This window comes from Hyperolius riggenbachi, chromosome 1 (assembly GCF_040937935.1).
Source record: "Hyperolius riggenbachi isolate aHypRig1 chromosome 1, aHypRig1.pri, whole genome shotgun sequence".
Classification (NCBI taxonomy): domain Eukaryota; kingdom Metazoa; phylum Chordata; class Amphibia; order Anura; family Hyperoliidae; genus Hyperolius; species Hyperolius riggenbachi.
In genome coordinates this window covers 469,687,558-469,711,088 of record NC_090646.1, presented here as the reverse complement: position 1 = coordinate 469,711,088, position 23,531 = coordinate 469,687,558, and the positions used below count along the sequence as shown (strand labels likewise).

General features: G+C 44.8%; 1 protein-coding gene across 1 annotated transcript in view; it reads right to left on the bottom strand.

Annotated features, from left to right (window-relative positions):
* Positions 1 to 418: 418 nt before the first annotated feature.
* Positions 419 to 23,531, bottom strand: part of CABP7 (calcium binding protein 7) — a 163,424-nt gene continuing 140,311 nt past the window's right edge. The window contains exons 3-5 of the mRNA XM_068271494.1: positions 3,685 to 3,797; positions 3,206 to 3,359; positions 419 to 2,108 (exon numbers count right to left, since the gene is read on the bottom strand). Of these exons, the coding sequence (XP_068127595.1) occupies positions 1,981 to 2,108; positions 3,206 to 3,359; positions 3,685 to 3,797 (395 nt within the window). The 3' untranslated portion in view covers positions 419 to 1,980. The remainder of the gene's footprint in view (positions 2,109 to 3,205; positions 3,360 to 3,684; positions 3,798 to 23,531) is intronic.

Below are 23,531 nucleotides of genomic sequence, written 5' to 3'. Positions count from 1 at the left end.
CTGCAGGTAGTGCTATGAGCAGTCTCTGTGCTGTGCACTCTTCCATACAGAACACTCCAAATCCTAGAGGAGCAAGGAGGTGAAATGACTTAATCTGGTAATGAGATACATATAACCAATCCTGTAAACTTGTATGGCAGTATCTACTTAATTAATGAAGCTATGACAACTGTTGCATGCTATAGAAATCATAGGAGAAAAAACAGGTTAGAATGTAGAAAGGACAGAATTTCTTCATCACGAGAAAGTAGCAGGTAAAGTTGGATGTCAGCAGGAGATGGCACACATTAGCTAGAGGAAGCTAACACCATGTACAGAAAGATGGCATGGACTACACGGTTCTGATCCTATACTGTGGGGCCTATGGGCTATTCTTGTGTATTTATTGGGGTCCAAATGATCCACTACATGCAAAATATAACAACCAACAATTTATTATCATTTGTACATGTCTCAGTGTTCTATATCATTCAGCATAATGGCAATAGTAACATACTGACATGAGAATGTATTAAAAACAGACACAGTTTGCATCCTAAATGCAAAAAAAAAAGTTAAAAAGTGCCCACAGAAGACAAGTAAGAGCTCATACACACGTGCTGAATGCCAATGCGCACCTAGCAGCTGTGGCTTTGCCCGCCCCCATCTTTTCCACAGAATGGCATATTATTACATATCAGCCAATCAAATGGATGGGATTGCAGCTTCATATGTGGCATGGAGGGCAGCAGTTATTCATTCTGACACAAACTGGAGGTGAAACATGCATGAAGGAAGATGTATTGCTATAAGCTGATCAGTCCAAGAACATAATGTATAACTCCACCTTCCTGAGAAATTCAAATACAGAGCAGGAATATTAAATAACCAACTTGGCAGGGAGCACATATTACTTATTGTATCTCCAGATATTCCTCTAAATGCCTCTGAAATATCTATTGTATCCACTTTTCAGATTTTACCGCTTGCCTGGGGAAATCCTTTACAGCCTCTTCCATCTCCCTCTGGCTGTCTGCTGTGTTCCTACATGACCTCAAGTAAAATCACAACACTTCCCATCAGGAAGAATGAATATTTCAATAGCTTATAAAAGCATGCGTGAAGAACAAAGGTAGTAGTTACAGTCTGCAAAGTGTATTGTTTTGCTGTTCTGCCATGCAGTACCGATTTTGCTAGAAAGGTGGAGCTAAGTTATAAGGTGAGATGGAACACATGTTGGAAAATGATAAGATGCAGAAGAAAAAGCGGGCAACGGAAGGTGGGAATATGAGAAAAAAAAGAGGACAACCAGAGTAAAATATATTATGAATGTTCTGCATACTTAGATAGATCATTTTAATAAGAGACATTCCTGATTTGAAGAATAAAACGATTAACTCTTTTCCCTCTCAACGCAATCTTCTGCATCGCAAGCCATGGTGTTTAACAAGGATCCAGGCCAATTATACTTCAAGCAGGTATATTTCAACACAAAGACACATGGAAGAAAAAACAGGGAGAACTACAAAGAACATTAACCCATTTCGGGGGGGTTAAGGCGAATGAGTATCGCGGGAAGGGAAGACAGTTTAACCTTGAAGCTCCCTGTCTTCTTGCAGTGTACAAAAGAGAATGCCATAGGAGTTCTGTAACCTTATTGACCCTGTGCCCAATTACCAAAGAGTTAATCCTTTATCGACCAAAAGTGTTATTGCTCATAAATATAGAGAAATACATCCGTATACATATATACACCTATTATATATAGAGAGAGAGAGTTCCTTCGTGTCACAGATTTTGAAAGCACAGATGGTCACCTGACGAGTTAAATGCCCATGCATTTTCCATGCAAATCCTCCCATGCACATTCAGACACCGGAGGAGGAGACCCATAGTCTTCAAGGTCTTAGGGCTTCCCCCTCTATATGCTGCAGTCCTTTTAGAAGTGTGAAGAGGCAGGATAAAGTTTGTATAAGTTCATGGCTTTGTATCCCCAGGTCGTCACTTCATGCCGCTGCGCAAGACCTGATTTGCTGCTATTAGCATCACACTGATGATGAAAGCAATGGCAAAAGCGCAGATTAGACTCTTACGCACACAGGTCTGGCGGATCTGTTGATTTGGCGAAGCTGGAAAAAAGAAGCATAAAGTAAAACACCACCATAATCTGTACACTGTACATCAACGTCATTATAACATGCTGGAACAGGAGAGAGAAAGAGGAAGAGGGAAAATGGGAACTCTTCTCCCCCTGAAACCCATCCAGTGCCAAGTGCCGTACCCCAAACTCCCTCCCCAAAATAATAAAGAGGTCTAGACCATCTGAATAATGATATGACCAGAGGCATAATTATGTGTGGTAGCACCCCAGACATTTTTTGATGTGGCTCCCAAATGTTCAGACCCCTTCCCTTGCCTAGCCTTGGTGACCCTCACAGCCTGGGGGTCCATCATACAAGGGTCATAAAACAAGTGTGGTCATCAGGATCTTCACATTCATAACCAATGTAGTCACAAAAACATCTGATCTAGACAATGAACCCTAAATTGGAGTAAAGGAAGGTTAGAAGTTGGCACCCCCTGTGGTCACTGCTATAGGTACACCCCTGTATGCAATAAGAAATCGTTAGAAGAGCAGTCTAATGCTACTTACATGCCTATGAAATCTTATAATCCCATCTTTATATTCAATTGTATTTAATCAGCTACAATTATGCATTTCAAAATTCAAATGTTTCTGATATCTCTTTTTAAATTCACTCTACTTTATTTTCGATTGAAAATGTTGTATTACGGGGATTGAATCAAAACATTTGTATGATATACCAAAATAAATCCTACAGTAAACGATACGAAATTTTCCAGAAGTTTTTCTTTCAAAACTGACCATTCTTTTCTACACTAATGAAAAATGGTTAGAAGCAATTAAACAGGACTCTACACCTTAGTTACGTCATAAATCTGCTGAATTGGTGCATTGAACAGTTACACTGCAGTGTATTTGGGCACCATACTGTAAATTATGGTAATGGGGTGCTATTAAATGGAGGTATGGTCACTACTGAAGTTTGGCATCTGTTTTTGAAGGCTAGAGAAAAGCAGAATGAATATCTGTAATCCTATTCAGCACACATACTTCTGTAAGTCGGATGTGGTTTCTAAAATGGTAGCAATCATTTATCAAAGGAACAACTTAGATCTATGACAACAAAGAAATAACACTTACTCTCCATGTCAACAGGACAGTCCCCTTTTGTACCCAGGTTCCCAGCCTCTTCAGTCAAAATGATGTTCTCAATGTCACGCATGGACAGGTGCTCACAGAACGTGTCGTATAGCAGCCTCTTCAGTTCCTCCACTGACAGTGACTGCATGTCACACTGCAGGGATACACCAGGGATATGGGGTTCACTGCTCAGAGGACATCAAATTCATAAATATCTAACAAGGGCATGCCACAAACACATCAAGATAAGCTGAAAACTAGGCCAGGGCCTTTATAACTGTGTGCATTGCATTAAGAAAGTCTAAGGTCCATTGATCAGGAAACATATACATATGCAATAAATATCACATTTATGCACTCTTAGGCTTTTGTTCATTTTTAGGCCTAAAAAGTGTTTTGTGCCATATCTGCAACGTGTACAAGTAAGTTAAATGAGTGCTTTTCATGATTGTGAAATATACATAAAATGTGTGCATTACCTTCCAAAACACAGTGTCAAAATCAGCACCACGAAACTTGTCTGGGATTCCAGAAGTTGTGATCTTTGGTCCCAATAACGTTACAAACTCTTCGAAATCCACCTGACCATCACCTGGAAACAAAGTAACAAAACAATATAAAAATGGTTTAGAAACTCAGTATTTTAAAATATATGACAGGACAGTGAGATCATATGAACCAGGGCTGGGTTTATGTAAAATTGGGTTCTCAGGAAAAAGCAACAGGTTCCCTTATACTTTAATACTGTACTGACAGTAAAGTGCTCTACCACTGAGCGCGCCCAGACTGGTGCTGCTGCTCTCTAAGGCTGCTCCAGACATTACATCTCATTTCCGCTACTTTAAGCCTCTTAATGAAAAGAATGGATCCAAATTTTAGAGGACTCTAATGCATCTCTTCTCCAGCAACACCTACAACCTTTCAGAACCCTTGGATTAATTGGGATGGCAGAGATTTAAGCTGGATCGGATCTTCCTTGGAATCACCCACTGCTGTACACTGCACACCTTCCTTGGAATTGACCTGAGACTTTCAAGACTTTCAGCCTTTTTGTGCCGCCCTCTCTCCATCCTGTGAGTAACTTTCATAGATTATCTACAGCATCTATGCTCAATAGACTATATTTTTCTACGTATGTTATATATGTTACGGCCTGAACTCGAAGTCTGGCCACTTCGGGTTCTGGCCGGTCAGAATGCAAAGTGACTGGCTGATCCGGCCAGTGTACAAACCGGGCATGAATTTCGGACTTTGGCTGGCCAGAGCGCGTTGTGACTTAACATGGCCGGCCAAGTTTGCTCACCGCTCCATGCCGCCAGGAAGCACTGCTCATCGCTCCTTCCCCGCTACCGCTACTCAGACCTCCGATCAGGGCGACCAGAGAGACGGAGGGAGGCAGCTCACACGTGACCCGCAGGATGCAAACACTTCAATGCAGAAGTGACATAATTGAACGCTTCCGCATATGAAGTGTATGGGTCCGGGTGGGTAGCGTGCGCGCTGCCTCCCTCTGTCTCTCTGCTCGCCCTGATCGGAGGTCTCAGTAGTGCAAGCAGCCTCCAGAAAAGCCCCCCCAGCCCAGCAAAGCACCCCCAGCCTAAAAGGCACCCTGCAAAGCCCACCCCCAGCCATGCAAAGCCGCCCCCCCCCCACCGCCATGCAAAGCACACATCAAAGACCCCCCCCCTCCAGCAATGCAGAGCCCCCCCAGCAAAGCACCCAGCAGTATTTAAAGGCAGCGCAGCCCTAAAAGATATGGATGTGAAAGAGAAGAAGACCTGAGGGAGCCTGTCTGGATCGGGTTGGTATCAGTGGGTGAAGGAGGGCTATAGCTGGGGCCTCCAAGACTTGAGGCACATAAAGTAAACCCAAGGTGAGAGTAATATGTTGGCTACCATATTTATTTTCCCTTAAACAATACCAGTCGCCTGGCAGTCCTGTTGATCTTCTGGTATCAGTAGTGTAGTCACAACCCTAAAACAATAATGTGGCTAATCTAGTCAGGTTCGAATCAGTGCACCTGATCTACATTCTAGTTCAGGGTCTATGGCTAAAAGTATTAGACACAGGATCAGGGGGACAGCCAGGCAACTTGCATTGTTTAAAATGAAATAAATATGGCAGCCTCCATATCACACTCACCTTCAATTCCCTTTAGAACTCTACTGGGCAAAAAACAAAACAAAACACAAATAAACTAGGAACACAGCTACCTTTTCTGTGTCTGAGCTCCTTTAAGTTGAACTGAGGTGACGTAGAAAGTCATCCTGTGGTCTAACAAATCAAAATATGAAATTACCTTGCTTCCCTTTAAGGAGCTCTGTACAGGGCAATTTCCCAGTTTGTCTCTATGGAATAATTGGCACTATTTACGGTGTTATGGGTCCAGTACATATATTGTTTGTCTTATATGGTAGCTGGAAAGTTGTCATCTACAACTTCATGACCTATTACTTGAGAGTGTTGACATGTTTGCCTTCTTTGAACTATTCCGATCAGAACCTGCATGCGGACATCTGCACTGCGTATTGACTCACCTTTGTCGCCCACTCTGGACATTGAGCTCCACGTCGCCTTCCACATCCCCCTAAATACAAAATATCAGAGAGCTGGGACGCGACATGAAGTGCCGCGGCCAGAGGCAGTGATAAGGGTGAGCTAACGACCCCTGCTGCTGTCCGCATTCAGCTTCAGAAGAATTCAGAACAAGGTTCCGAAATGAAAGAAGCCGAACACGTCAACATTATTAACCATAGCAGAATATAATATTTCATGGACAGCTTTGGACGTTTTGTATTATTTATATAGCACTAACATCTTCTGTAAAGCTGTAGCGTACATAATACATACGGTAAAGCAAACAATATGGGAAACACCGTTAATACACAAGTGAGAGCTTCAAAATCCATTCTGCTTTCCCTGTAGTACCTTCTTTGTGTGAATGTGGACCCACATCTAGGCCTATATGATTTGAAGACAGAATGGCAACAATAAATTACTGCTTCAGATCACCTATTTTCAGCAACTTACTGTTGAGAATGATTTAATAAAAGGAGTAGCAGCTACAAATTACGGTTAAATTCACATTTTGACTGTTGCTGTAGAAGAGCATCTGCACACCACTGGAAAATGGCTATTTGTAGCAGCGATTTATTGCTGGAGTTTTGTAACTCATGTGACTCAGGCCTTATTTAGTGCCCTAATAGAAGTGCTCTTCAGTGTCAGCTATAAGTGGGGTAAGCCAGCTGCTTCATGACACAGGCAAGGGATGAGTTACGCTGAGCTCTGTCCTCAGGCATAAGTGGTATAATAACTGGGAAAATTCCACTGCCTCTCACTTACAGTTTGTTCTGCAGGCCTATGTTTGAGTGCTCTATCGTTCACCGTTAGGAAATAATCTAAGTAAGGTTTGAGCACAACAGAGCTGGTTTCTTTACATGTTTAAAGGACAACTAAAGTGTGAGGGATATGGAGGCTGACATATTTATTTCCTTTTAAACAATACCAGTTGCCTAACATCCTGCTGAACTATTTGGCTGCAGTAGTGTCTCAATAACAACAGAATAAAGGATGTGGCCAATCTTGTCAGTTCTGACAATAATGTCAAAAACACCTGATCTGCATATGCTTGTTCAAGGTCTATGGCTAAAAGTATTAGAGGCAGAGGATCAGCACGATAGCCAGGATACTGTTATTGCTTAAAGGACAACTGAAGTGAGAGATATATGGTGGCTGACGTTTTTAGTTCTTTTTAAGCAATACTAGTTGCTAATACTTTTAGCCATAGACCCTGAATAAGCATGCAGCATATCAGGTGTTTCTGAAATTATTGTCAGATTTGACAAGATTGGCTGCATGCTTGTTTCTGGTGTTATTTAGACACTACTGCAGCCAAACAGATCAGCGGGGCTGCCAGGCAAGTGGTATTGTTTAAAAGGAAATAAATATGGCAGCCTCCTTATTCTTCCCACTACAGTTGTCCTTTAAATAGAAAAAAATATGGCAGCCTCCATAGCTCTTTTGCTACAGTTGTCCTTTAAAGCGGATCCGAGATGAAAAACTAACTATAACAAGTAACTTGTCTATATATCTTATCTAAAGTTTAGATAGTTTCACAGCATATCTAGCTGCAAAAGTTTCAAAAGTTTATGATTATTTAGTCCTGTGATACAATGAGGGCAGCCATGTTCTGTTTGTCACGTTGTCACAGGCTAAGGGCTGGAGATGCTATCAGCTTACCTGCGTGTAAATTCAGTCCCCTCTCCTCCTCCCTCCTCCCCTCTGCCTCTGAAATCTCTGGCTAGTAAAACCTCCCCCTCCTCCTGCCCAGACTGAGCCTCCCATAAGCCCTTGCTACTGTCTTAAAATGCCAAGGCACTCTGAAAAGCTGTGGAGGAGGCTTGTTTAGTTTATAGGGAATTAGAGTATTAAAACAAAAACAAAAAAGTATTTGGCTTGAATTTGGCTTCAATGTATTTATTAATGACCTAGTAGATGCAGTAGAAAGCAATGTTGCTATTTTTGCAGATGATACAAAATTGTGCAGAATCATCAACTCTCAGGAAGATAGTGTCATATTGCAACAGGATCTGGATAGGATGGCTATATGGGCACATAAATGGCAGATGAAATTCAATGTTGAAAAATGTAAAGTCATGCATTTTGGTCGTACCAATGGTCTAGCACCATATAAAATAAATGGGATACAGTTGGGGACATCAAACTTGGAGAAGGACTTAGGAGTACTCATCGACAACAAGTTAAATAATCGTACTCAATGCCAAGCCGCTGCAGCTAAAGCTAATAAAATTTTGGGATGCATTCAAAGGGAAATAAAAACTCGAGATGCTAGCATAATATTGCCCCTGTTTAACTCTCTAGTAAGGCTACATCTGGAATATGGAATTCAGTTCTGGGCACCACATTACAGGAAAGATATTGCAGTTTTAGAGCAGGTGCAGACGAAAAACAAAATTGATACGTGGGATGGAAGGTCTCACTTACCAAGAAAGGTTAGATAAACTGGGTTTATTTAGTCTAGAGAAAAGATGCCTTAGAGGGGATCTAACTAACATGTATAAATACATCAGAGAGCAATATTAAAGCTTGGCGGATGCGCTTTTTGTCCCTAAGCCTTTTTAAAGGACTAGAGGACATGATCTGCACATGGAGGAAAAACATTTTACCGGTAGCCATTTATTTAGGAAAGGATTCCTTACAGTAAGAGTGATTAAAATGTGGAATGCATTGCCACAGGAAGTAGTTATGGCAAATTCTATACCTGCATTTAAAGGGGGCTTAGATGCTTTCCTTGCGTTGAAAGACATCCATGGCTACAATTACTAGGTAATGCCCAGTGATGTTGATCCAGGGATTTTATCTGATTGCCATCTGGAGTCGGGAAGGATTTTTTTCCCTTTTGGGGCTAATTGGACCATGCCTTGTAAGGGTTTTTCGCCTTCCTCTGGATCAACAGGGATATGTGAGGGAGCAGGTTGGTGTTGTACTTGGTTCTCTAGTTGAACTCGATGGACGTATGTTTTTTTTCAACCCAAATAACTATGTAACTATGTAACTATAAACTATATGAAAGGAACTAATTATGCAATGAGTAAAAGTTTATCTTGGATCCACTTTTAACATTGCATTTGGTTAATAGGTTACAGTAGTTTAACTGTAAAAGCATGTCTGATATTTGTTTAAATAATGGCAACTAATCCTTGTTTTGCTAACTGGAAGAAGCATGTAGGTAGCAGCCTACCCTTCAAAAATTGATGTATGCCCACAGGAACGCACTCCCTACATTTCATATGATCTGTGATAAGTGGAGAGAAAGATGAAGGGTTTGTATGTCTGTATTTGAGATTATCCTGTATTCCAGCTCTTATACCTACTACTCCATCTTTTGCCCAGGGCCAGTGCTACCATAGAAGCAAGGTGGCAATTGCCCCAGGGCCCCAGAGCAGTGCCAGGCCCCCCATGACTCTCCCACATATGTACTCCCCAGGGTGCCTGCAAAGTTTTACAAGCATAGTAACTCCTCTGCTGCCCATTTTCATCTCTGCTGGCTGCCTCTTCTCCATGACCCATCGCATGTCTTTATGCAATAACATCTGCCGGGTCACTGAAAGAAGGCGCCCCTACGAGGATGAAGATGAGAGCGCAGGGACTGGAGCAGCGCACTGGGACAGTGGAGTTGCTATGCCGACAAAAATGGTGCAAGGGCCCTGGGGGTGGGCCAGGGCCCACCTAAGTCAAGTTTTTCCCAGTTAAATAAGACTTCAGAAAGAATGTGAACAAGGGGTTTCTGCATTCCCTCATGTTTGCATTGGATTCCTCTTGGGTTCCTCACTTTCCTCACACAACCCAAACACATTCCACTAAATGTACTGACTTTTACACAAATTGGCCCTTGAGTGTTTTAGGGACATTAGGGACATTTAAGGGACATTATAATGATAACACTTTTGAGTAAATGACATAATTGGTTTAATACTCTCTGTGAAGCACCATGGAACAAATTTCCACACTATATAAGGGTGTAATGATAATAATTAAAAGACATGTCATCAAATGGTCCTTATGTATATCTGTGTGGTCTGCCAGTTTAACAATGAAACTCTAATAGATGGCAACCATCCAAATGATATGGAGGAGATTCTTAGGTTTGTAGACTCATCCCCCAAAGCTGGAAATAGACATGTCACGTGCAGCCACATTGAAGAGCTTGTGTGCCCATTTTAATATTTTGTCACTTTTCTGTGTCACTCCTGAATCCCCCCAAAAGATGAAAGGACAGTTTCTGCTTGCAGGCTGTAGCACTTACAATACAACAACATAACACACGTGCACAGTTAAACACTTTTTCTGGGCACATGGCCCAGAGGCACATTACTGCTTTGCAACTTGTGTTATTAGGACTAAAGCCAACGTTCCAGTAACAAAGTCATTAGGCCCAAAGCCAATGTCCTAGTAACCATGAAGTTCACAGAACCTAACAGGCAACAGTTTCACAAACATAAAAGGTAAATCCCCAACTAAAAATAATGAATTAACCAGCGTTACTTTAGCAGAAACTCAAAGGGATGCAATAGCCATATGGGAATAAAGTTTATGAGATAGAAAATGATAGCACTGAGGGAGTGCCCCATGAACATGTGAGCAGCACAGGCAACTTCATAGGAAACCCATCTTCAAAGTGAAAGACCACCATTGCTGAGAAAATCGCAATGCCTTTCATTTAGCTCTATTTAGGTTAGGCATTAATGGCACAGCTTGCTTACATAAATACATGTAAAATATATGCATGTAAAAAAGCTATAACACAGGATTTTTCCCAGATAAAACAATACTGGAGAGTCCAAGACTTCCATTGCTACATCTCGATGTTGAGCTAGACCATAGACTATTCAATTATCACTAAATTTTTCAATACAACAATTATTTTACAACTGACTAAACCAGCATTGCAGATCAATCTTTCCATTTTAGTCCTTAATATTGATCATAATATTGATTGCAGATGTTCAAATCTGCTTCAATCCACAATTGAGAAGAGATTTTGTATAATCAAACCAAAAAAATGGATCTAGGAAGTGTGACTTTGTAAAGGATATAACAACAGAATTTGTAGTTTATGTAAAATGTCACAGTCCATTTTCAAAGCATTCAGCTGCTATCATCGCACAGTGGTCACAAATGAAATAATAATATCACAAAGCCTCAAATAACTGTGCCAGGCTTGCTTAAAACATAAAAAGGTGTCCAGCCCTGTCCTGTCTGCTTTTGACAGTTGGCATCAGTTCTGCATGTGTTTCTGTGGACGTATTCACAAATAAATCTGTACATTTCTGGTCCAGTCCAGTCCTTTCAGTTTTGTATCAGTTTTGTATGTATTTCTATGGCCGTGTTCACACATAAAAGGTGTACATTTTCGGTCCAGTCTGGTAAAACTAATAGAAAACTGACAGGACAGTACTGGACTGGACCGAAAATGTGCAGATTTATGTGTGAACCAAGTCTCATATCTTCTGCAGTTTCTGCTATGCTATGCACTGCACTGGTGCATTTATTGCTTAGCTGATGTCATTGATATCCCTTGACCATGGATTTACACACAAGTAAACATCTTCTTTCAGAGAACAAGATATGTTGTTTCTAAAAAAGAAAACTCGGATTAAGCCTTATTTGCTAAGATTGGGTCAAGTCCTCAAAAGGGAGATGCTTGGGCTTTGACCTACCGGTAGGACATGCTTATGTTTTCTCACACAATTACCTGTGGGATCCTTTGAACAAGTGCTGTAGTGCGCAACAGTTGCAGTGAATAACTGGAAATATTTCTCCCTTCGGGATCCATTGCTGGTAGCTGTAATGTCAAGAGTGCCTGCCAGGCTAATCCATAAAGCTCAAACAGCAGTTTAACAATGAATGCTTCCTAACCTGGTGACCAGCTTGACAGGCCAATCACACATTAGCCCGTGCTGGAGCTGCCTGAATGTGCCGTAAGCAAGCCAACTTCAAAACTCTAGGGACTAAGAAAGCAGTGCATTTCTATTCCTCAAGACACAGCTCACGGAGATTGAATCCATTATACCGCCTGTGCTATTTCTTCTGGCTGCAGTAGATGAGACATTTGTGGTGACTAGAGGAAGACGAATTAAGATGTCTTTAATTTTTGCAGCTCTAGCAAAAGATGTATCAAAAATGTATTACATAACACACGGTAATACATTTAAGACATTTATTTCACACTACTTTTTGTAAAAGGAAGTGCTCAGCTAAGTTGGTGTTCCATTCTTATACCTACCAAGTGATGTAGCTTTGAAACAAAAAGAATCAAAGCCTGATGACAAGTGTTATCATGTAACCCAGAAGAGACGACAATTCTTACTCTAGCAATCCAACTATGGACCATACCCTCTTTATAAGCGGACACAGTAAGAAGATGGAAGTCGGACCACAAACCCTCCCACAATCAGTGGTGTAGCTAAGGAGCTGTGGGCCCCGATGCAAGTTTTACAATGGGGCCCCCCCAAGCACTCTATACATAACAATTACCAAAACCTGCCAATGGCAACTACAGTGTCAGAGGTGCAAGAAGGGGATAGGGAACAGTTTGTTAATGATTACCACTATTCAAAGTATCTATAGAAGTGATTATTATGAGCACAGGACCAATAGAGAGCTAATACTGTAGTTGAGGGAGGGCCCTTCGGGGCTTCTCTGGCCCAAGGGCCCTGATGCGGTCGCAACCTCTGCCACCCCTATTGCTACGCCCCTGCCCACAATACACCACAGATTGGAAAATGTGTGATAGCCAAAGCCATGCCTCCTTCACTCAGAGGGTCGCAGTAAGAAGTGGCAGCATGGGACACACCTCCTCACAGATGGTGTGGTAGAAGGAGGCCTTCAGATGACAGTTAACAGTTATGTGAATGCTGGGTTTAAAAAGGAACTAGTATTTTCTTTGTTAAAGGTAGGGGATGGAGGACCATGCTTTTTATAATTCCTACACAATGGCTTTGTGTAATAAAAGCTGTTGAGGTATGGACTGATAACTTAGGAACAGTACGTTTGTCATCATTTACAAAAAGAAAATTATATTATTTCAAGAACTGACACTCAATCTCTCATCGAACTTATCTCTAAAGGTGCCCATACACTTGTCAATTTTCCCAGCAGATTCGATCATTATATTTGAATCTGACGGAGATCGATGCTACAACATTTCAAGGAGAAATCTATTAAAAATCAATTTGCAAAGTGTGGCTGTAATATATTTCTCCATGATCAGATTTTTAATCAAAATAGGATCTATCTGGTGGTTGTATCTGGTGGCCATCTTTGAGTCTCCTCTGACTTATCGCTCATCGTAGACAGATTAAACAAAAGGGATTCAATACAAACACCAACAAAAAAGGAAGCTAATGGAGGCAAAGTTGAAGTTGCCTTCCTAAAAAAGTATCAGACAAAATTAACCACTCCATCTCTCATCCTTCAGGCCCTTTGAGAGTTGTCAATCAGACTAGACATTTCCCACAGATATTGGAGGAAAATATCAATGACCCACTGGTCCTATCACTGATCTACCAGGAGCATACCCAGGCCTTCAAAAATGAAATCCTTCCTCACCTTGCTTTATTCATAGAAGCATTTCAAGTTCACCACAAACCATCTTTTAACACATAGCAGCAAACCTTTTTTTTGAGATTTGCTGGATTCTTTATATACACCAGCTGGAGATACTTAGAGATCTCTGGAAATGATTTAGTAAATAAGGCCTGATGTCTTGCTACTAGCCAAGAACTGTATAAGGAGAAGCATTCCTCTGCATATTACGATTTCCTCTTGGTTGATCTAACCAAGAGCCATATGAAATCCTCTCACATCCTGCTCTATTGGAGTGAGATGTTTAGTGTGGTAGACAATACAGTTTTGTTACCAGTTCAAAATATATTCCTTATAATCCAACAGGTCCAACAAGCTCTCTTTTGTTGTTTCCCAACAACCTAACTAGGTTTGAAAATTCTTGGGACAATGTCTTTCACAGCTTCCATTAGTCAAGTAGGCACAAACCATAAGGTTTAAATGAAAAAGACTCAGTATGGCATACATTGGATTAGTTAGCCACTGAAATAATGGGTAGCGTAAATTACTATTTCCCCTAGAGTCATAGTAACTCGAAGGGAGAAGTCATTCGGGTTCCGGCTATTGACGGCACCCCAACTACACTGTTTATACCGCTTGCTCCTCCATAGACATAATAACATTCTGGCTATGACCAGTAGAGTTGGGCCGAACGGTTCGCCTGCGAACGGTTCCATGCGAACTTCAGTGGTTCGCGTTCGCGTCCCGCAGGCGAACCTTTGCGGAAGTTCGGTTCGCCCCATAATGCACATGGAGGGTCAACTTTGACCCTCTACATCACAGTCAGCAGGCCCAGTGTAGCCAATTAGGCTACACTAGCCCCTGGAGCCCCACCCCCCCTTATATAAGGCAGGCAGCGGCGGCCATTACGGTCACTCGTGTGCTGCCTGCGTTAGTGAGAGTAGGGCGAGCTGCTGCAGACTGTCTCTCAGGGAAAGATTAGTTAGGCTTAACTTGTTCCTGTCTGGCTGCATACCTGTTCTGTGAACCCACCACTGCATACCTGTGCTGTGAACCCACCACTGCATACCTGTGCTGTGAACCCACCACTGCATACCTGTGCTGTAAACCCACCACTGCATACCTGTGCTGTGAACCCACCACTGCATACCTGTGCTGTGAACCCACCACTGCATACCTGTTCAGTGAACCTGCCACTGCATACCTGTTCTGTTCAGTGGACCCGCCACTGTATACCTGTTCATTGAACCCACCACTGCATACTTGTGCTGTGAACCCACCACTGCATACCTGTTCTGTGAACCCACCACTGCATACCTGTTCAGTGAACCCGCCACTGCATACCTGTTCTGTTCAGTGGACCCGCCACTGTATACCTGTTCAGTGAACCCGCCACTGCATACCTGTTCTGTTCAGTGGACCCGCCACTGTATACCTGTTCAGTGAACCCGCCACTGCATACCTGTTGTGTTCAGTGAACCTGCCACTGCATACCTGTTCTGTGAACCCGCCACTGTATACCTGTTCTGTTTAGTGAACCCGCCACTGTATACCTGTTCTGTTTAGTGAACCCGCCACTGCATACCTGTTCTGTTCAGTGGACCCGCCACTGTATACCTGTTCAGTGAACCCGCCACTGCATACCTGTTGTGTTCAGTGAACCTGCCACTGCATACCTGTTCTGTGAACCCGCCACTGTATACCTGTTCTGTTTAGTGAACCTGCCACTGTATACCTGTTCTGTTTAGTGAACCCGCCACTGTATACCTGTTCTGTTTAGTGAACCCGCCACTGCATACCTGTTCTGTTCAGTGGACCCGCCACTGTATACCTGTTCAGTGAACCCGCCACTGCATACCTGTTGTGTTCAGTGAACCTGCCACTGCATACCTGTTCTGTGAACCCGCCACTGTATACCTGTTCTGTTTAGTGAACCCGCCACTGTATACCTGTTCTGTTTAGTGAACCCGCCACTGTATACCTGTTCTGTTTAGTGAACCCGCCACTGCATACCTGTTCTGTTCAGTGGACCCGCCACTGTATACCTGTTCAGTGAACCCGCCACTGCATACCTGTTGTGTTCAGTGAACCTGCCACTGCATACCTGTTCTGTGAACCCGCCACTGTATACCTGTTCTGTTTAGTGAACCCGCCACTGTATACCTGTTCTGTTTAGTGAACCCGCCACTGCATACCTGTTCTGTTCAGTGGACCCGCCACTGTATACCTGTTCAGTGAACCCGCCACTGCATACCTGTTGTGTTCAGTGAACCTGCCACTGCATACCTGTTCTGTGAACCCGCCACTGTATACCTGTTCTGTTTAGTGAACACGCCACTGTATACCTGTTCTGTTTAGTGAACCCACCACTGCATACCTGTTCTGTTCAGTGGACCCGCCACTGTATACCTGTTCAGTGGACCCGCCACTGCATACCTGTTCTGTTTAGTGAACCCGCCACTGTATACCTGTTCTGTTTAGTGAACCCGCCACTGCATACCTGTTCTGTTCAGTGGACCCGCCACTGTATACCTGTTCAGTGAACCCGCCACTGTATACCTGTTCTGTTTAGTGAACCCGCCACTGCATACCTGTTGTGTTCAGTGAACCTGCCACTGCATACCTGTTCTGTGAACCCGCCACTGTATACCTGTTCTGTTTAGTGAACCCGCCACTGTATACCTGTTCTGTTTAGTGAACCCGCCACTGCATACCTGTTCTGTTCAGTGGACCCGCCACTGTATACCTGTTCAGTGAACCCGCCACTGCATACCTGTTGTGTTCAGTGAACCTGCCACTGCATACCTGTTCTGTGAACCCGCCACTGTATACCTGTTCTGTTTAGTGAACCCGCCACTGTATACCTGTTCTGTTTAGTGAACCCGCCACTGCATACCTGTTCTGTTCAGTGGACCCGCCACTGTATACCTGTTCAGTGAACCCGCCACTGCATACCTGTTGTGTTCAGTGAACCTGCCACTGCATACCTGTTCTGTGAACCCGCCACTGTATACCTGTTCTGTTTAGTGAACCCGCCACTGTATACCTGTTCTGTTTAGTGAACCTGCCACTGCATACCTGTTCTGTTCAGTGGACCCGCCACTGTATACCTGTTCAGTGAACCCGCCACTGCATACCTGTTGTGTTCAGTGAACCTGCCACTGCATACCTGTTCTGTGAACCCGCCACTGTATACCTGTTCTGTTTAGTGAACCCACCGCATCAGTGCGCATACCTGTGCAGTTAAGTGAACCCACCTACCTACGTGAGTGCACGCAGTGTGATATACCACTCCGTACATACCCGATATGGACAAAACAGGTAGAGGAAGAGGTAGTGCCAGAGCCAGAGGAAGGCCACCCGGCAGGTCTGCGCGAGGTCGTGTAAATGTAATTTCGTGTGGACCTGGCCCACAGTACAGTGCTCGGAAGAAGGCACGTCCCATCACCTCCCAAGATTGTCAGGACGTGGTTGAGTATTTAGCGACACAGAACACCTCATCTTGCTCAGCCACCAGCGCTACTACTAGCACCACTTCCGCTGCATTTGACACTTCGCAAGAATTATTTAGTGTTGAAATCACTGATGCACAGCCATTGTTGTTACAGCCAGATGAATTTTCACCAGCTAATATGTCTGAGTTACGCGGCAACACTATGGATGTAACGTGTCAGGAGGATGAAGGACCTACTGATGGTGCAAGTTTGGATTTGTCTGAGGCAAGCGAAGCTGGGCAGGATGACTACGATGATGACGGTAATAGGGATCCTCTGTATGTTCCCAATAGAGGAGATGAAGAGGGGGACAGTTCAGAGGGGGAGTCAGAGAGTAGTAGGAGGAGAGAAGTTGCTGAAAGAAGCTGGGGCAGTTCTTCGTCAGAAACAGCTGGTGGCAGAGTCCGGCACCATGTATCGCCACCTATGTACAGCCAGCCAACTTGCCCTTCAGCATCAGCTGCTGAGGTCCCCATAGTGCCCACATCCCAGGGTGGCTCAGCGGTGTGGAAATTTTTTAATGTGTGTGCCTCAGATCGGACCAAAGCCATCTGTTCGCTCTGCCAACAAAAATTGAGCCGTGGAAAGGCCAACACTCACGTAGGGACAAGTGCCTTACGAAGGCACCTGGAGAAAAGGCACAAACAGCAATGGGATGGCCACCTGAGCAAAAGCAGCAGCAGCACACAAAAGCAAAGCCACCCTCCTTCTCCTCTTCCTCCTCCATCAGGTGCATTATCTGCTTCTGCCGCTTTCTCCCTTCCACCTTCACAGGCACCCTCCTCCACTCCGCCTCTGCCCTTGAGCGGTTCCTGCTCCTCTGCCCACAGCAGCAGTCAGGTGTCCGTGAAGGAAATGTTTGAGCGGAAGAAGCCAATTTCGGCCAGTCACGCCCTTGCCCGGCGTCTGACAGCTGGCGTGGCGGAACTGTTAGCTCGGCAGCTGTTACCATACCGGCTGGTGGACTCTGAGGCCTTCCGTAAATTTGTGGCCATCGGAACACCGCAGTGGAAGATGCCAGGCCGCACTTATTTTTCGAGAAAGGCCATATCCCAACTGCACCGTGAAGTTGAGAGGCAAGTGGTGTCATCTCTTGCGAAGAGCGTTGGGTCAAGGGTACACCTGACCACGGATGCCTGGTCTGCCAAGCACGGGCAGGGCCGCTACATTACCTACACAGCCCATTGGGTGAACCTGGTGGTGAACGATGGCAAGCAGGGCGCAGCGGACCAAATTGTGACACCTCCACGGCTTGCAGGCAGGCCTCCTGCCACCTCCTCTCCTCCTGCTACATGCTCTTCGCTGTCCTCCTCCTCCTTGGCTGAGTGGCAGTTCTCCTCTCCAGCTACACAGCCCCAGCTCCGCAGGGCCTATGCTGCATGCCAGGTACGACGCTGTCACGCCATCTTAGACATGTCTTGTCTCAAAGCGGAGAGTCACACTGGAGCAGCTCTCCTGGCTGCTCTTAAGAAACAGGTGGATGAGTGGCTGACCCCGCACCACCTGGAGATAGGCAACGTGGTGTGCGACAACGGCAGCAATCTGCTTGCCGCTTTGCATATGGGGAAGCTGACACACATACCCTGCATGGCACATGTCATGAATCTAGTGGTTCAAAGATTTGTGGCAAAGTACCCTGGCTTAGCGAATGTCCTGAAGCAGGCCAGGAAGTTCTGTGGGCATTTGAGGCGGTCTTACACAGCCATGGCACGCTTTGCGGAAATTCAGCGCAAAAACAACATGCCGGTGAGACGCCTCATTTGCGATAGCCCGACTCGCTGGAACTCGACCCTGCTCATGTTCTCCCGCCTGCTAGAACAGAAGAAAGCCGTGACCCACTACCTCTACAACTACAGTAGAATGAAACAGTCTGGGAAGATGGGGATGCTCTGGCCCGACAACTGGACACTGATGGAAAATGCATGCAGGCTCATGCGGCCGTTTGAGGAGGTGACCAACCTGGTGAGCCGCAGTGAGGGCACCATCAGCGACTTAATTCCCTACGCTTACTTCTTGGAGCGTGCTGTGCGTAGAGTGGCGGATGAAGCTGTGAATGAGCGCGACCAGGAACCGTTACGGCAGGAACAGGCATGGGACCAATTTTCATCAGACCCAGCTGTTTCCTCAACACCTGCGGCAGCACAGAGGGGGGAGGAGGAGGAAGAAGAGAAGTCGTGTGCAGAAGACGAGTCAGACTCAGAGGATGATGAGCAAGGTGTTTCTTTGGGGGAGGAGGAGGAGGAGGAGGAGGGGACAGCGGCAGGAGAACAACCTCAGCAGGCATCGCAAGGGGCTTGTGCTGCTCAACCTTCCCGTGGTATTGTTCGCGGCTGGGGGGAGGAGGTTGACTTACCTGACGTCACTGAGGAAGAGCAAGAGGAGATGGAGGGTACTGGATCCGACTTTGTGCAGATGTCGTCTTTTATGCTGTCCTGCCTGTTGAGGGACCCCCGTATAAAAACCTCAAGGGGAATGAGCTGTACTGGGTGGCCACACTACTAGACCCTCGGTACAGGCACAAAGTGGCGGACCTGTTACCAACTCACCGGAAGGTGGAAAGGATGCAGCACATGCAGAACCAGCTGTCAACTATGCTTTACAATGCCTTTAAGGGTGATGTGACGGCACAACGCCAGCAAGGTACCACTGCCACTAATCCTCCTCCCGTGTCCACGCAGTCAAAGACAGGACGCTCCAGCGATCTCATGGTGATGTCGGGCATGCGGACGTTCTTTAGTCCAACGCCTCGCCGTAGCCCTTCCGGATCCACCCTCCACCAACGCCTGGAACGGCAGGTAGCCGACTACCTGGCCTTAAGTGTGGATGTAGACACTGCTGTGAACAGCGATGAGGAACCCTTGAACTACTGGGTGCGCAGGCTTGACCTGTGGCCAGAGCTGTCCCAATTTGCCATCCAACTTCTCTCCTGCCCTGCCGCAAGCGTCCTGTCAGAAAGGACCTTCAGCGCAGCTGGAGGCATTGTCACAGAGAAGAGAAGTCGCCTAAGTCACAAAAGTGTTAAGTACCTCACCTTTATCAAAATGAATGAGGCATGGATCCCGGAGGGCTGCTGCCCGCCCCAAGACTAAGTCAGTCCCCGCACACACAGCATCTCTGCCTGCACGCCGTGTGACTGGCTGCCTGGCCTGCCCCAAGAAGACTAGGTCGCTCCCAGTCCCTCCACACAGCATGTCTGCTTGCAGGCCGCTTGACTACCTTCTCCGCCACCACCAACAGGGTCCGGGACTCCAGGCGGATTGCTGAATTTTTTAGGCCGCTGCTAGCAGCGGCCGCTGTAATAATTTTTCTGGTGCGTGTACATGACTGCCTAATTTTTCTGGCTGCACTGCGGGCAGCTGCAACAACAAAAGAAAAGGCATGTACATGCGCCCATTCCCCTTCGTGATCATTACCTTGCCGTGGTGAAGGGGCTTGCGTATCACAATGAAGCAATGACCGGCGCCTAGATGAGTGTCTCGGGGGGCACACCCACGATAATAAGGTCGTTGCCTCATTGTGGTCAGACCAAATTTGATCAGCTGGACAGTCACTGTTCTGTCATTCAGCTACATCAGCCAGGCGACCATATGGGCTGTAAAGCCACCAAAACCTGCACTCTCGCCATGGTGCGCACCAGTCCAGCACGGCCGTCACTACACAAACAGCTGTTTGCGCTGCGTTACACGGTGAGTTTGGTGTGTCAGTGTGAAGCAGTACCTTAATTACACTACCTGATTGATGTATACACATGCAAGATGTTTGAAAGCACTTTAGGCCTGTCATTTAGCATTCAATGTGATTTCTGCCCTTAAAACGCTGCTTTGCGTCAAATCCAGATTTTTCCCGGGGACTTTTGGCATGTATCCCACTCCGCCATGCCCCCCTCCAGGTGTTAGACCCCTTGAAACATCTTTTCCATCACTTTTGTGGCCAGCATAATTATTTTTTTTTTCAAAGTTCGCATCCCCATTGAAGTCTATTGCGGTTCGCGAACTTTAACGCGAACCGAACCTTCCGCGGAAGTTCGCGAACCAGGTTCGCGAACCTAAAATCGGAGGTTCGGCCCAACTCTAATGACCAGGTCAGACCCAGTGCGGGGAAGAGCATGCGCTGAAGTGACCTGCTTCGACAGTATAGAGCTTTAATTACAAAATTAAGGGCACTTGTTCAGGCTTGAGAAAAGACAATAACTTGTCCTAAACAGTGGTTTGTTGTTTCATCATCACGTTGTAACTATAGCTCCATACTGAAGTTTCAGCATTGAAATTTGGGTTTTACACTATATTACTGCATTAAGCTATGTCATTTGGGTGATTTAGAGTTGTGAAAAAAATGATACCACAATCACAATAGCTATATGTCTTTTGGGTGATTTAGAGTGATCAAAAGTTACTATAGCACAATGACATTTTTTTATTGAAGCTGTATTATCTTAAACTTTTTGAGTGCGGTTTAAAAATGATACTTTAGTCCATGGTGCTGGATTTGGTGATGACCCTGGCTGATGGAAGCAGTGATCAGTATTTTTGTATATGTTTCGCGTGTTGTTGCTTTTCTACCAATTCTACCAAAGTTTATTGAAGCCATTGGTGGTATCCTAAGAGGCAGCACCTGCTGCACAGATGCTGAGAACTACTTACTCTGCAATTACAATAATTGACAGCAATGGTAAGTGAAATAATCCTACATTGTCCAAAAGACCAAGGTCTCTTTTCCGGTTTCATATGTCCATGTGTAAGGATCCCTGAGTGTTCATCGGTCTCCCTTCAAGTCCCATACTCCATTCTCAAATGCAATCTTTACCTTAAGTAAAGCCCTCATATGAATGAGAGAAACACTTCTACCCATCTATACTTTGCCACAGGACTTGTTGGTGCAAAATGCAGGACTTGAGGCAAGGGAGACCAATGAACTCCTAAACAGTCCAAACAGAGGAAGAGTCTAGAAAGAAAGCTAGAGGTTAAACTCCGGGGACCGGATAGCAGATTGCCCAAGTAATCACACTCATCACCAGGTTTAAAGCAAGGAATCATACATAAAAAATCAGACCAAGACAAGCTTATTATCATATTCAAAAGCCAAGGATCATACTCAGAAGGGATTCAGAGGCTTCCCCCTCCCGAGGCAAGTATCCCCCAGAGAGGAGTTTTTAGTTACAGGTTTTCTATAATGCGTTTTTCGTGCACAGGAAAAACTGACATTCTGGAGGATGATTCCGCACATTTTAACAGTTTTCTCTATCAATTACACTAGCTGCTGTGAAAAAATGCATGTTTTGTCTGCATAGAAACACACTTGGTGTGCAGAAAATGTCTGCAGGAAAACACGCGCAGAAAACTGAGAGACAAGTGTGTCCCCTGCCTTAGTCATTTTCATGGCACCACAAATTTCCAAAGCTCAACCCCGCCCACTTCTTCCCCCACCCCTACAGCTTTAGGAAACTCACATGACCCATAGCACACAATTGAACCTCTTGCAGTAATCTTAACACTAATGATAAGGCCCAGTCCCAGCAGGAACCAATGTTTTCCTAGTCATGGTAATCTGCTGAGAGTTAAGCTGGCCATACACAAGGCCGATTCCCCGCCGATCACTGGGATCGAATCTGCTGTCACATCGTTCACGCTACACGCTAAATTTCGATCTATTTTGTTCGATCCCGTCGATTGCTCCGTGCGGGAAATTACCGCCGATCGCCCGCGGGTAGGGAGCGCGTCGCTAGCGGCGTTCGAGTGCCCGACGACCGACGCAATACAGCTGCAATACATTACCTGCTCCGCCGGCGCGACTCCCCCGGTCTCTGCTGTCTTCTTCTCCGCTCTGGTCTCCAGCTGGTTTCACTGAACTTCCTGTCCCGGCAGGAAGTTTAAACAGTAGAGGGCGCTCTACTGTTTAAACTTACCCCAGACAGGAAGAAGTGAAGCATGCCGGTCCCGGAGACCAGACCAGAGCGGAGAAGAAGACAGCTTGGCCTGTCTGTGCCCAGTGTCCTTTCAGTAACAACAGAACAAAGCTTATTTCAATACAGTAACAAATTCATACTTCAGTATTTGGTCCACCCTCTGTTTTGGTCACCATGAAGATACCACAGTCACATAAATATGGGGTTTAAAGGGCCAGGTATATGGATCAATAGAATATTACTTTTAGTGAGCACTAGATAAAACCATATCCCAGAGCGTACAATCAATTATAAAAACAGACAGAGATCTTTATGCATATATTGTTGTACCAAATCCCTCAAATGCCCTAGGCATGTGGAATGATACCTAATATCATGCAGTAACTAGATGTAGCTCTGTGTATAATTCAGCCAATGATTTTAATTTACTGACTGGACAGAATAATATCTGTAATAAATGAAATTTCCCATTTACATTCATAAGGCGTTGACTTTAATTAATTATATCTAAACAATATACGTTTTTCAAAAATACAAACTGCTATTGTTTCTCTATCTCTAAGGCATTGCATTTATCTTTCCCTCCTCCTCAGTCATGTTTTAGTTTTATTATTGCTTTGTAAAACCTTGCAGTTTTATATCAGCCTACTTTGTAGTGTGATTATTTTTTATTTTTATTTTTTAAACAAAGCACTGTCTTCTTATTACAGGAGGCACTTATTTATACAGTATCATCCCCACTGCACACCAGGTGCCACAAAGATGGAAATTGGCCTAATCAGGAGAAAAGTGGTGTTATTTCTATTGACACTATGGCACTTTT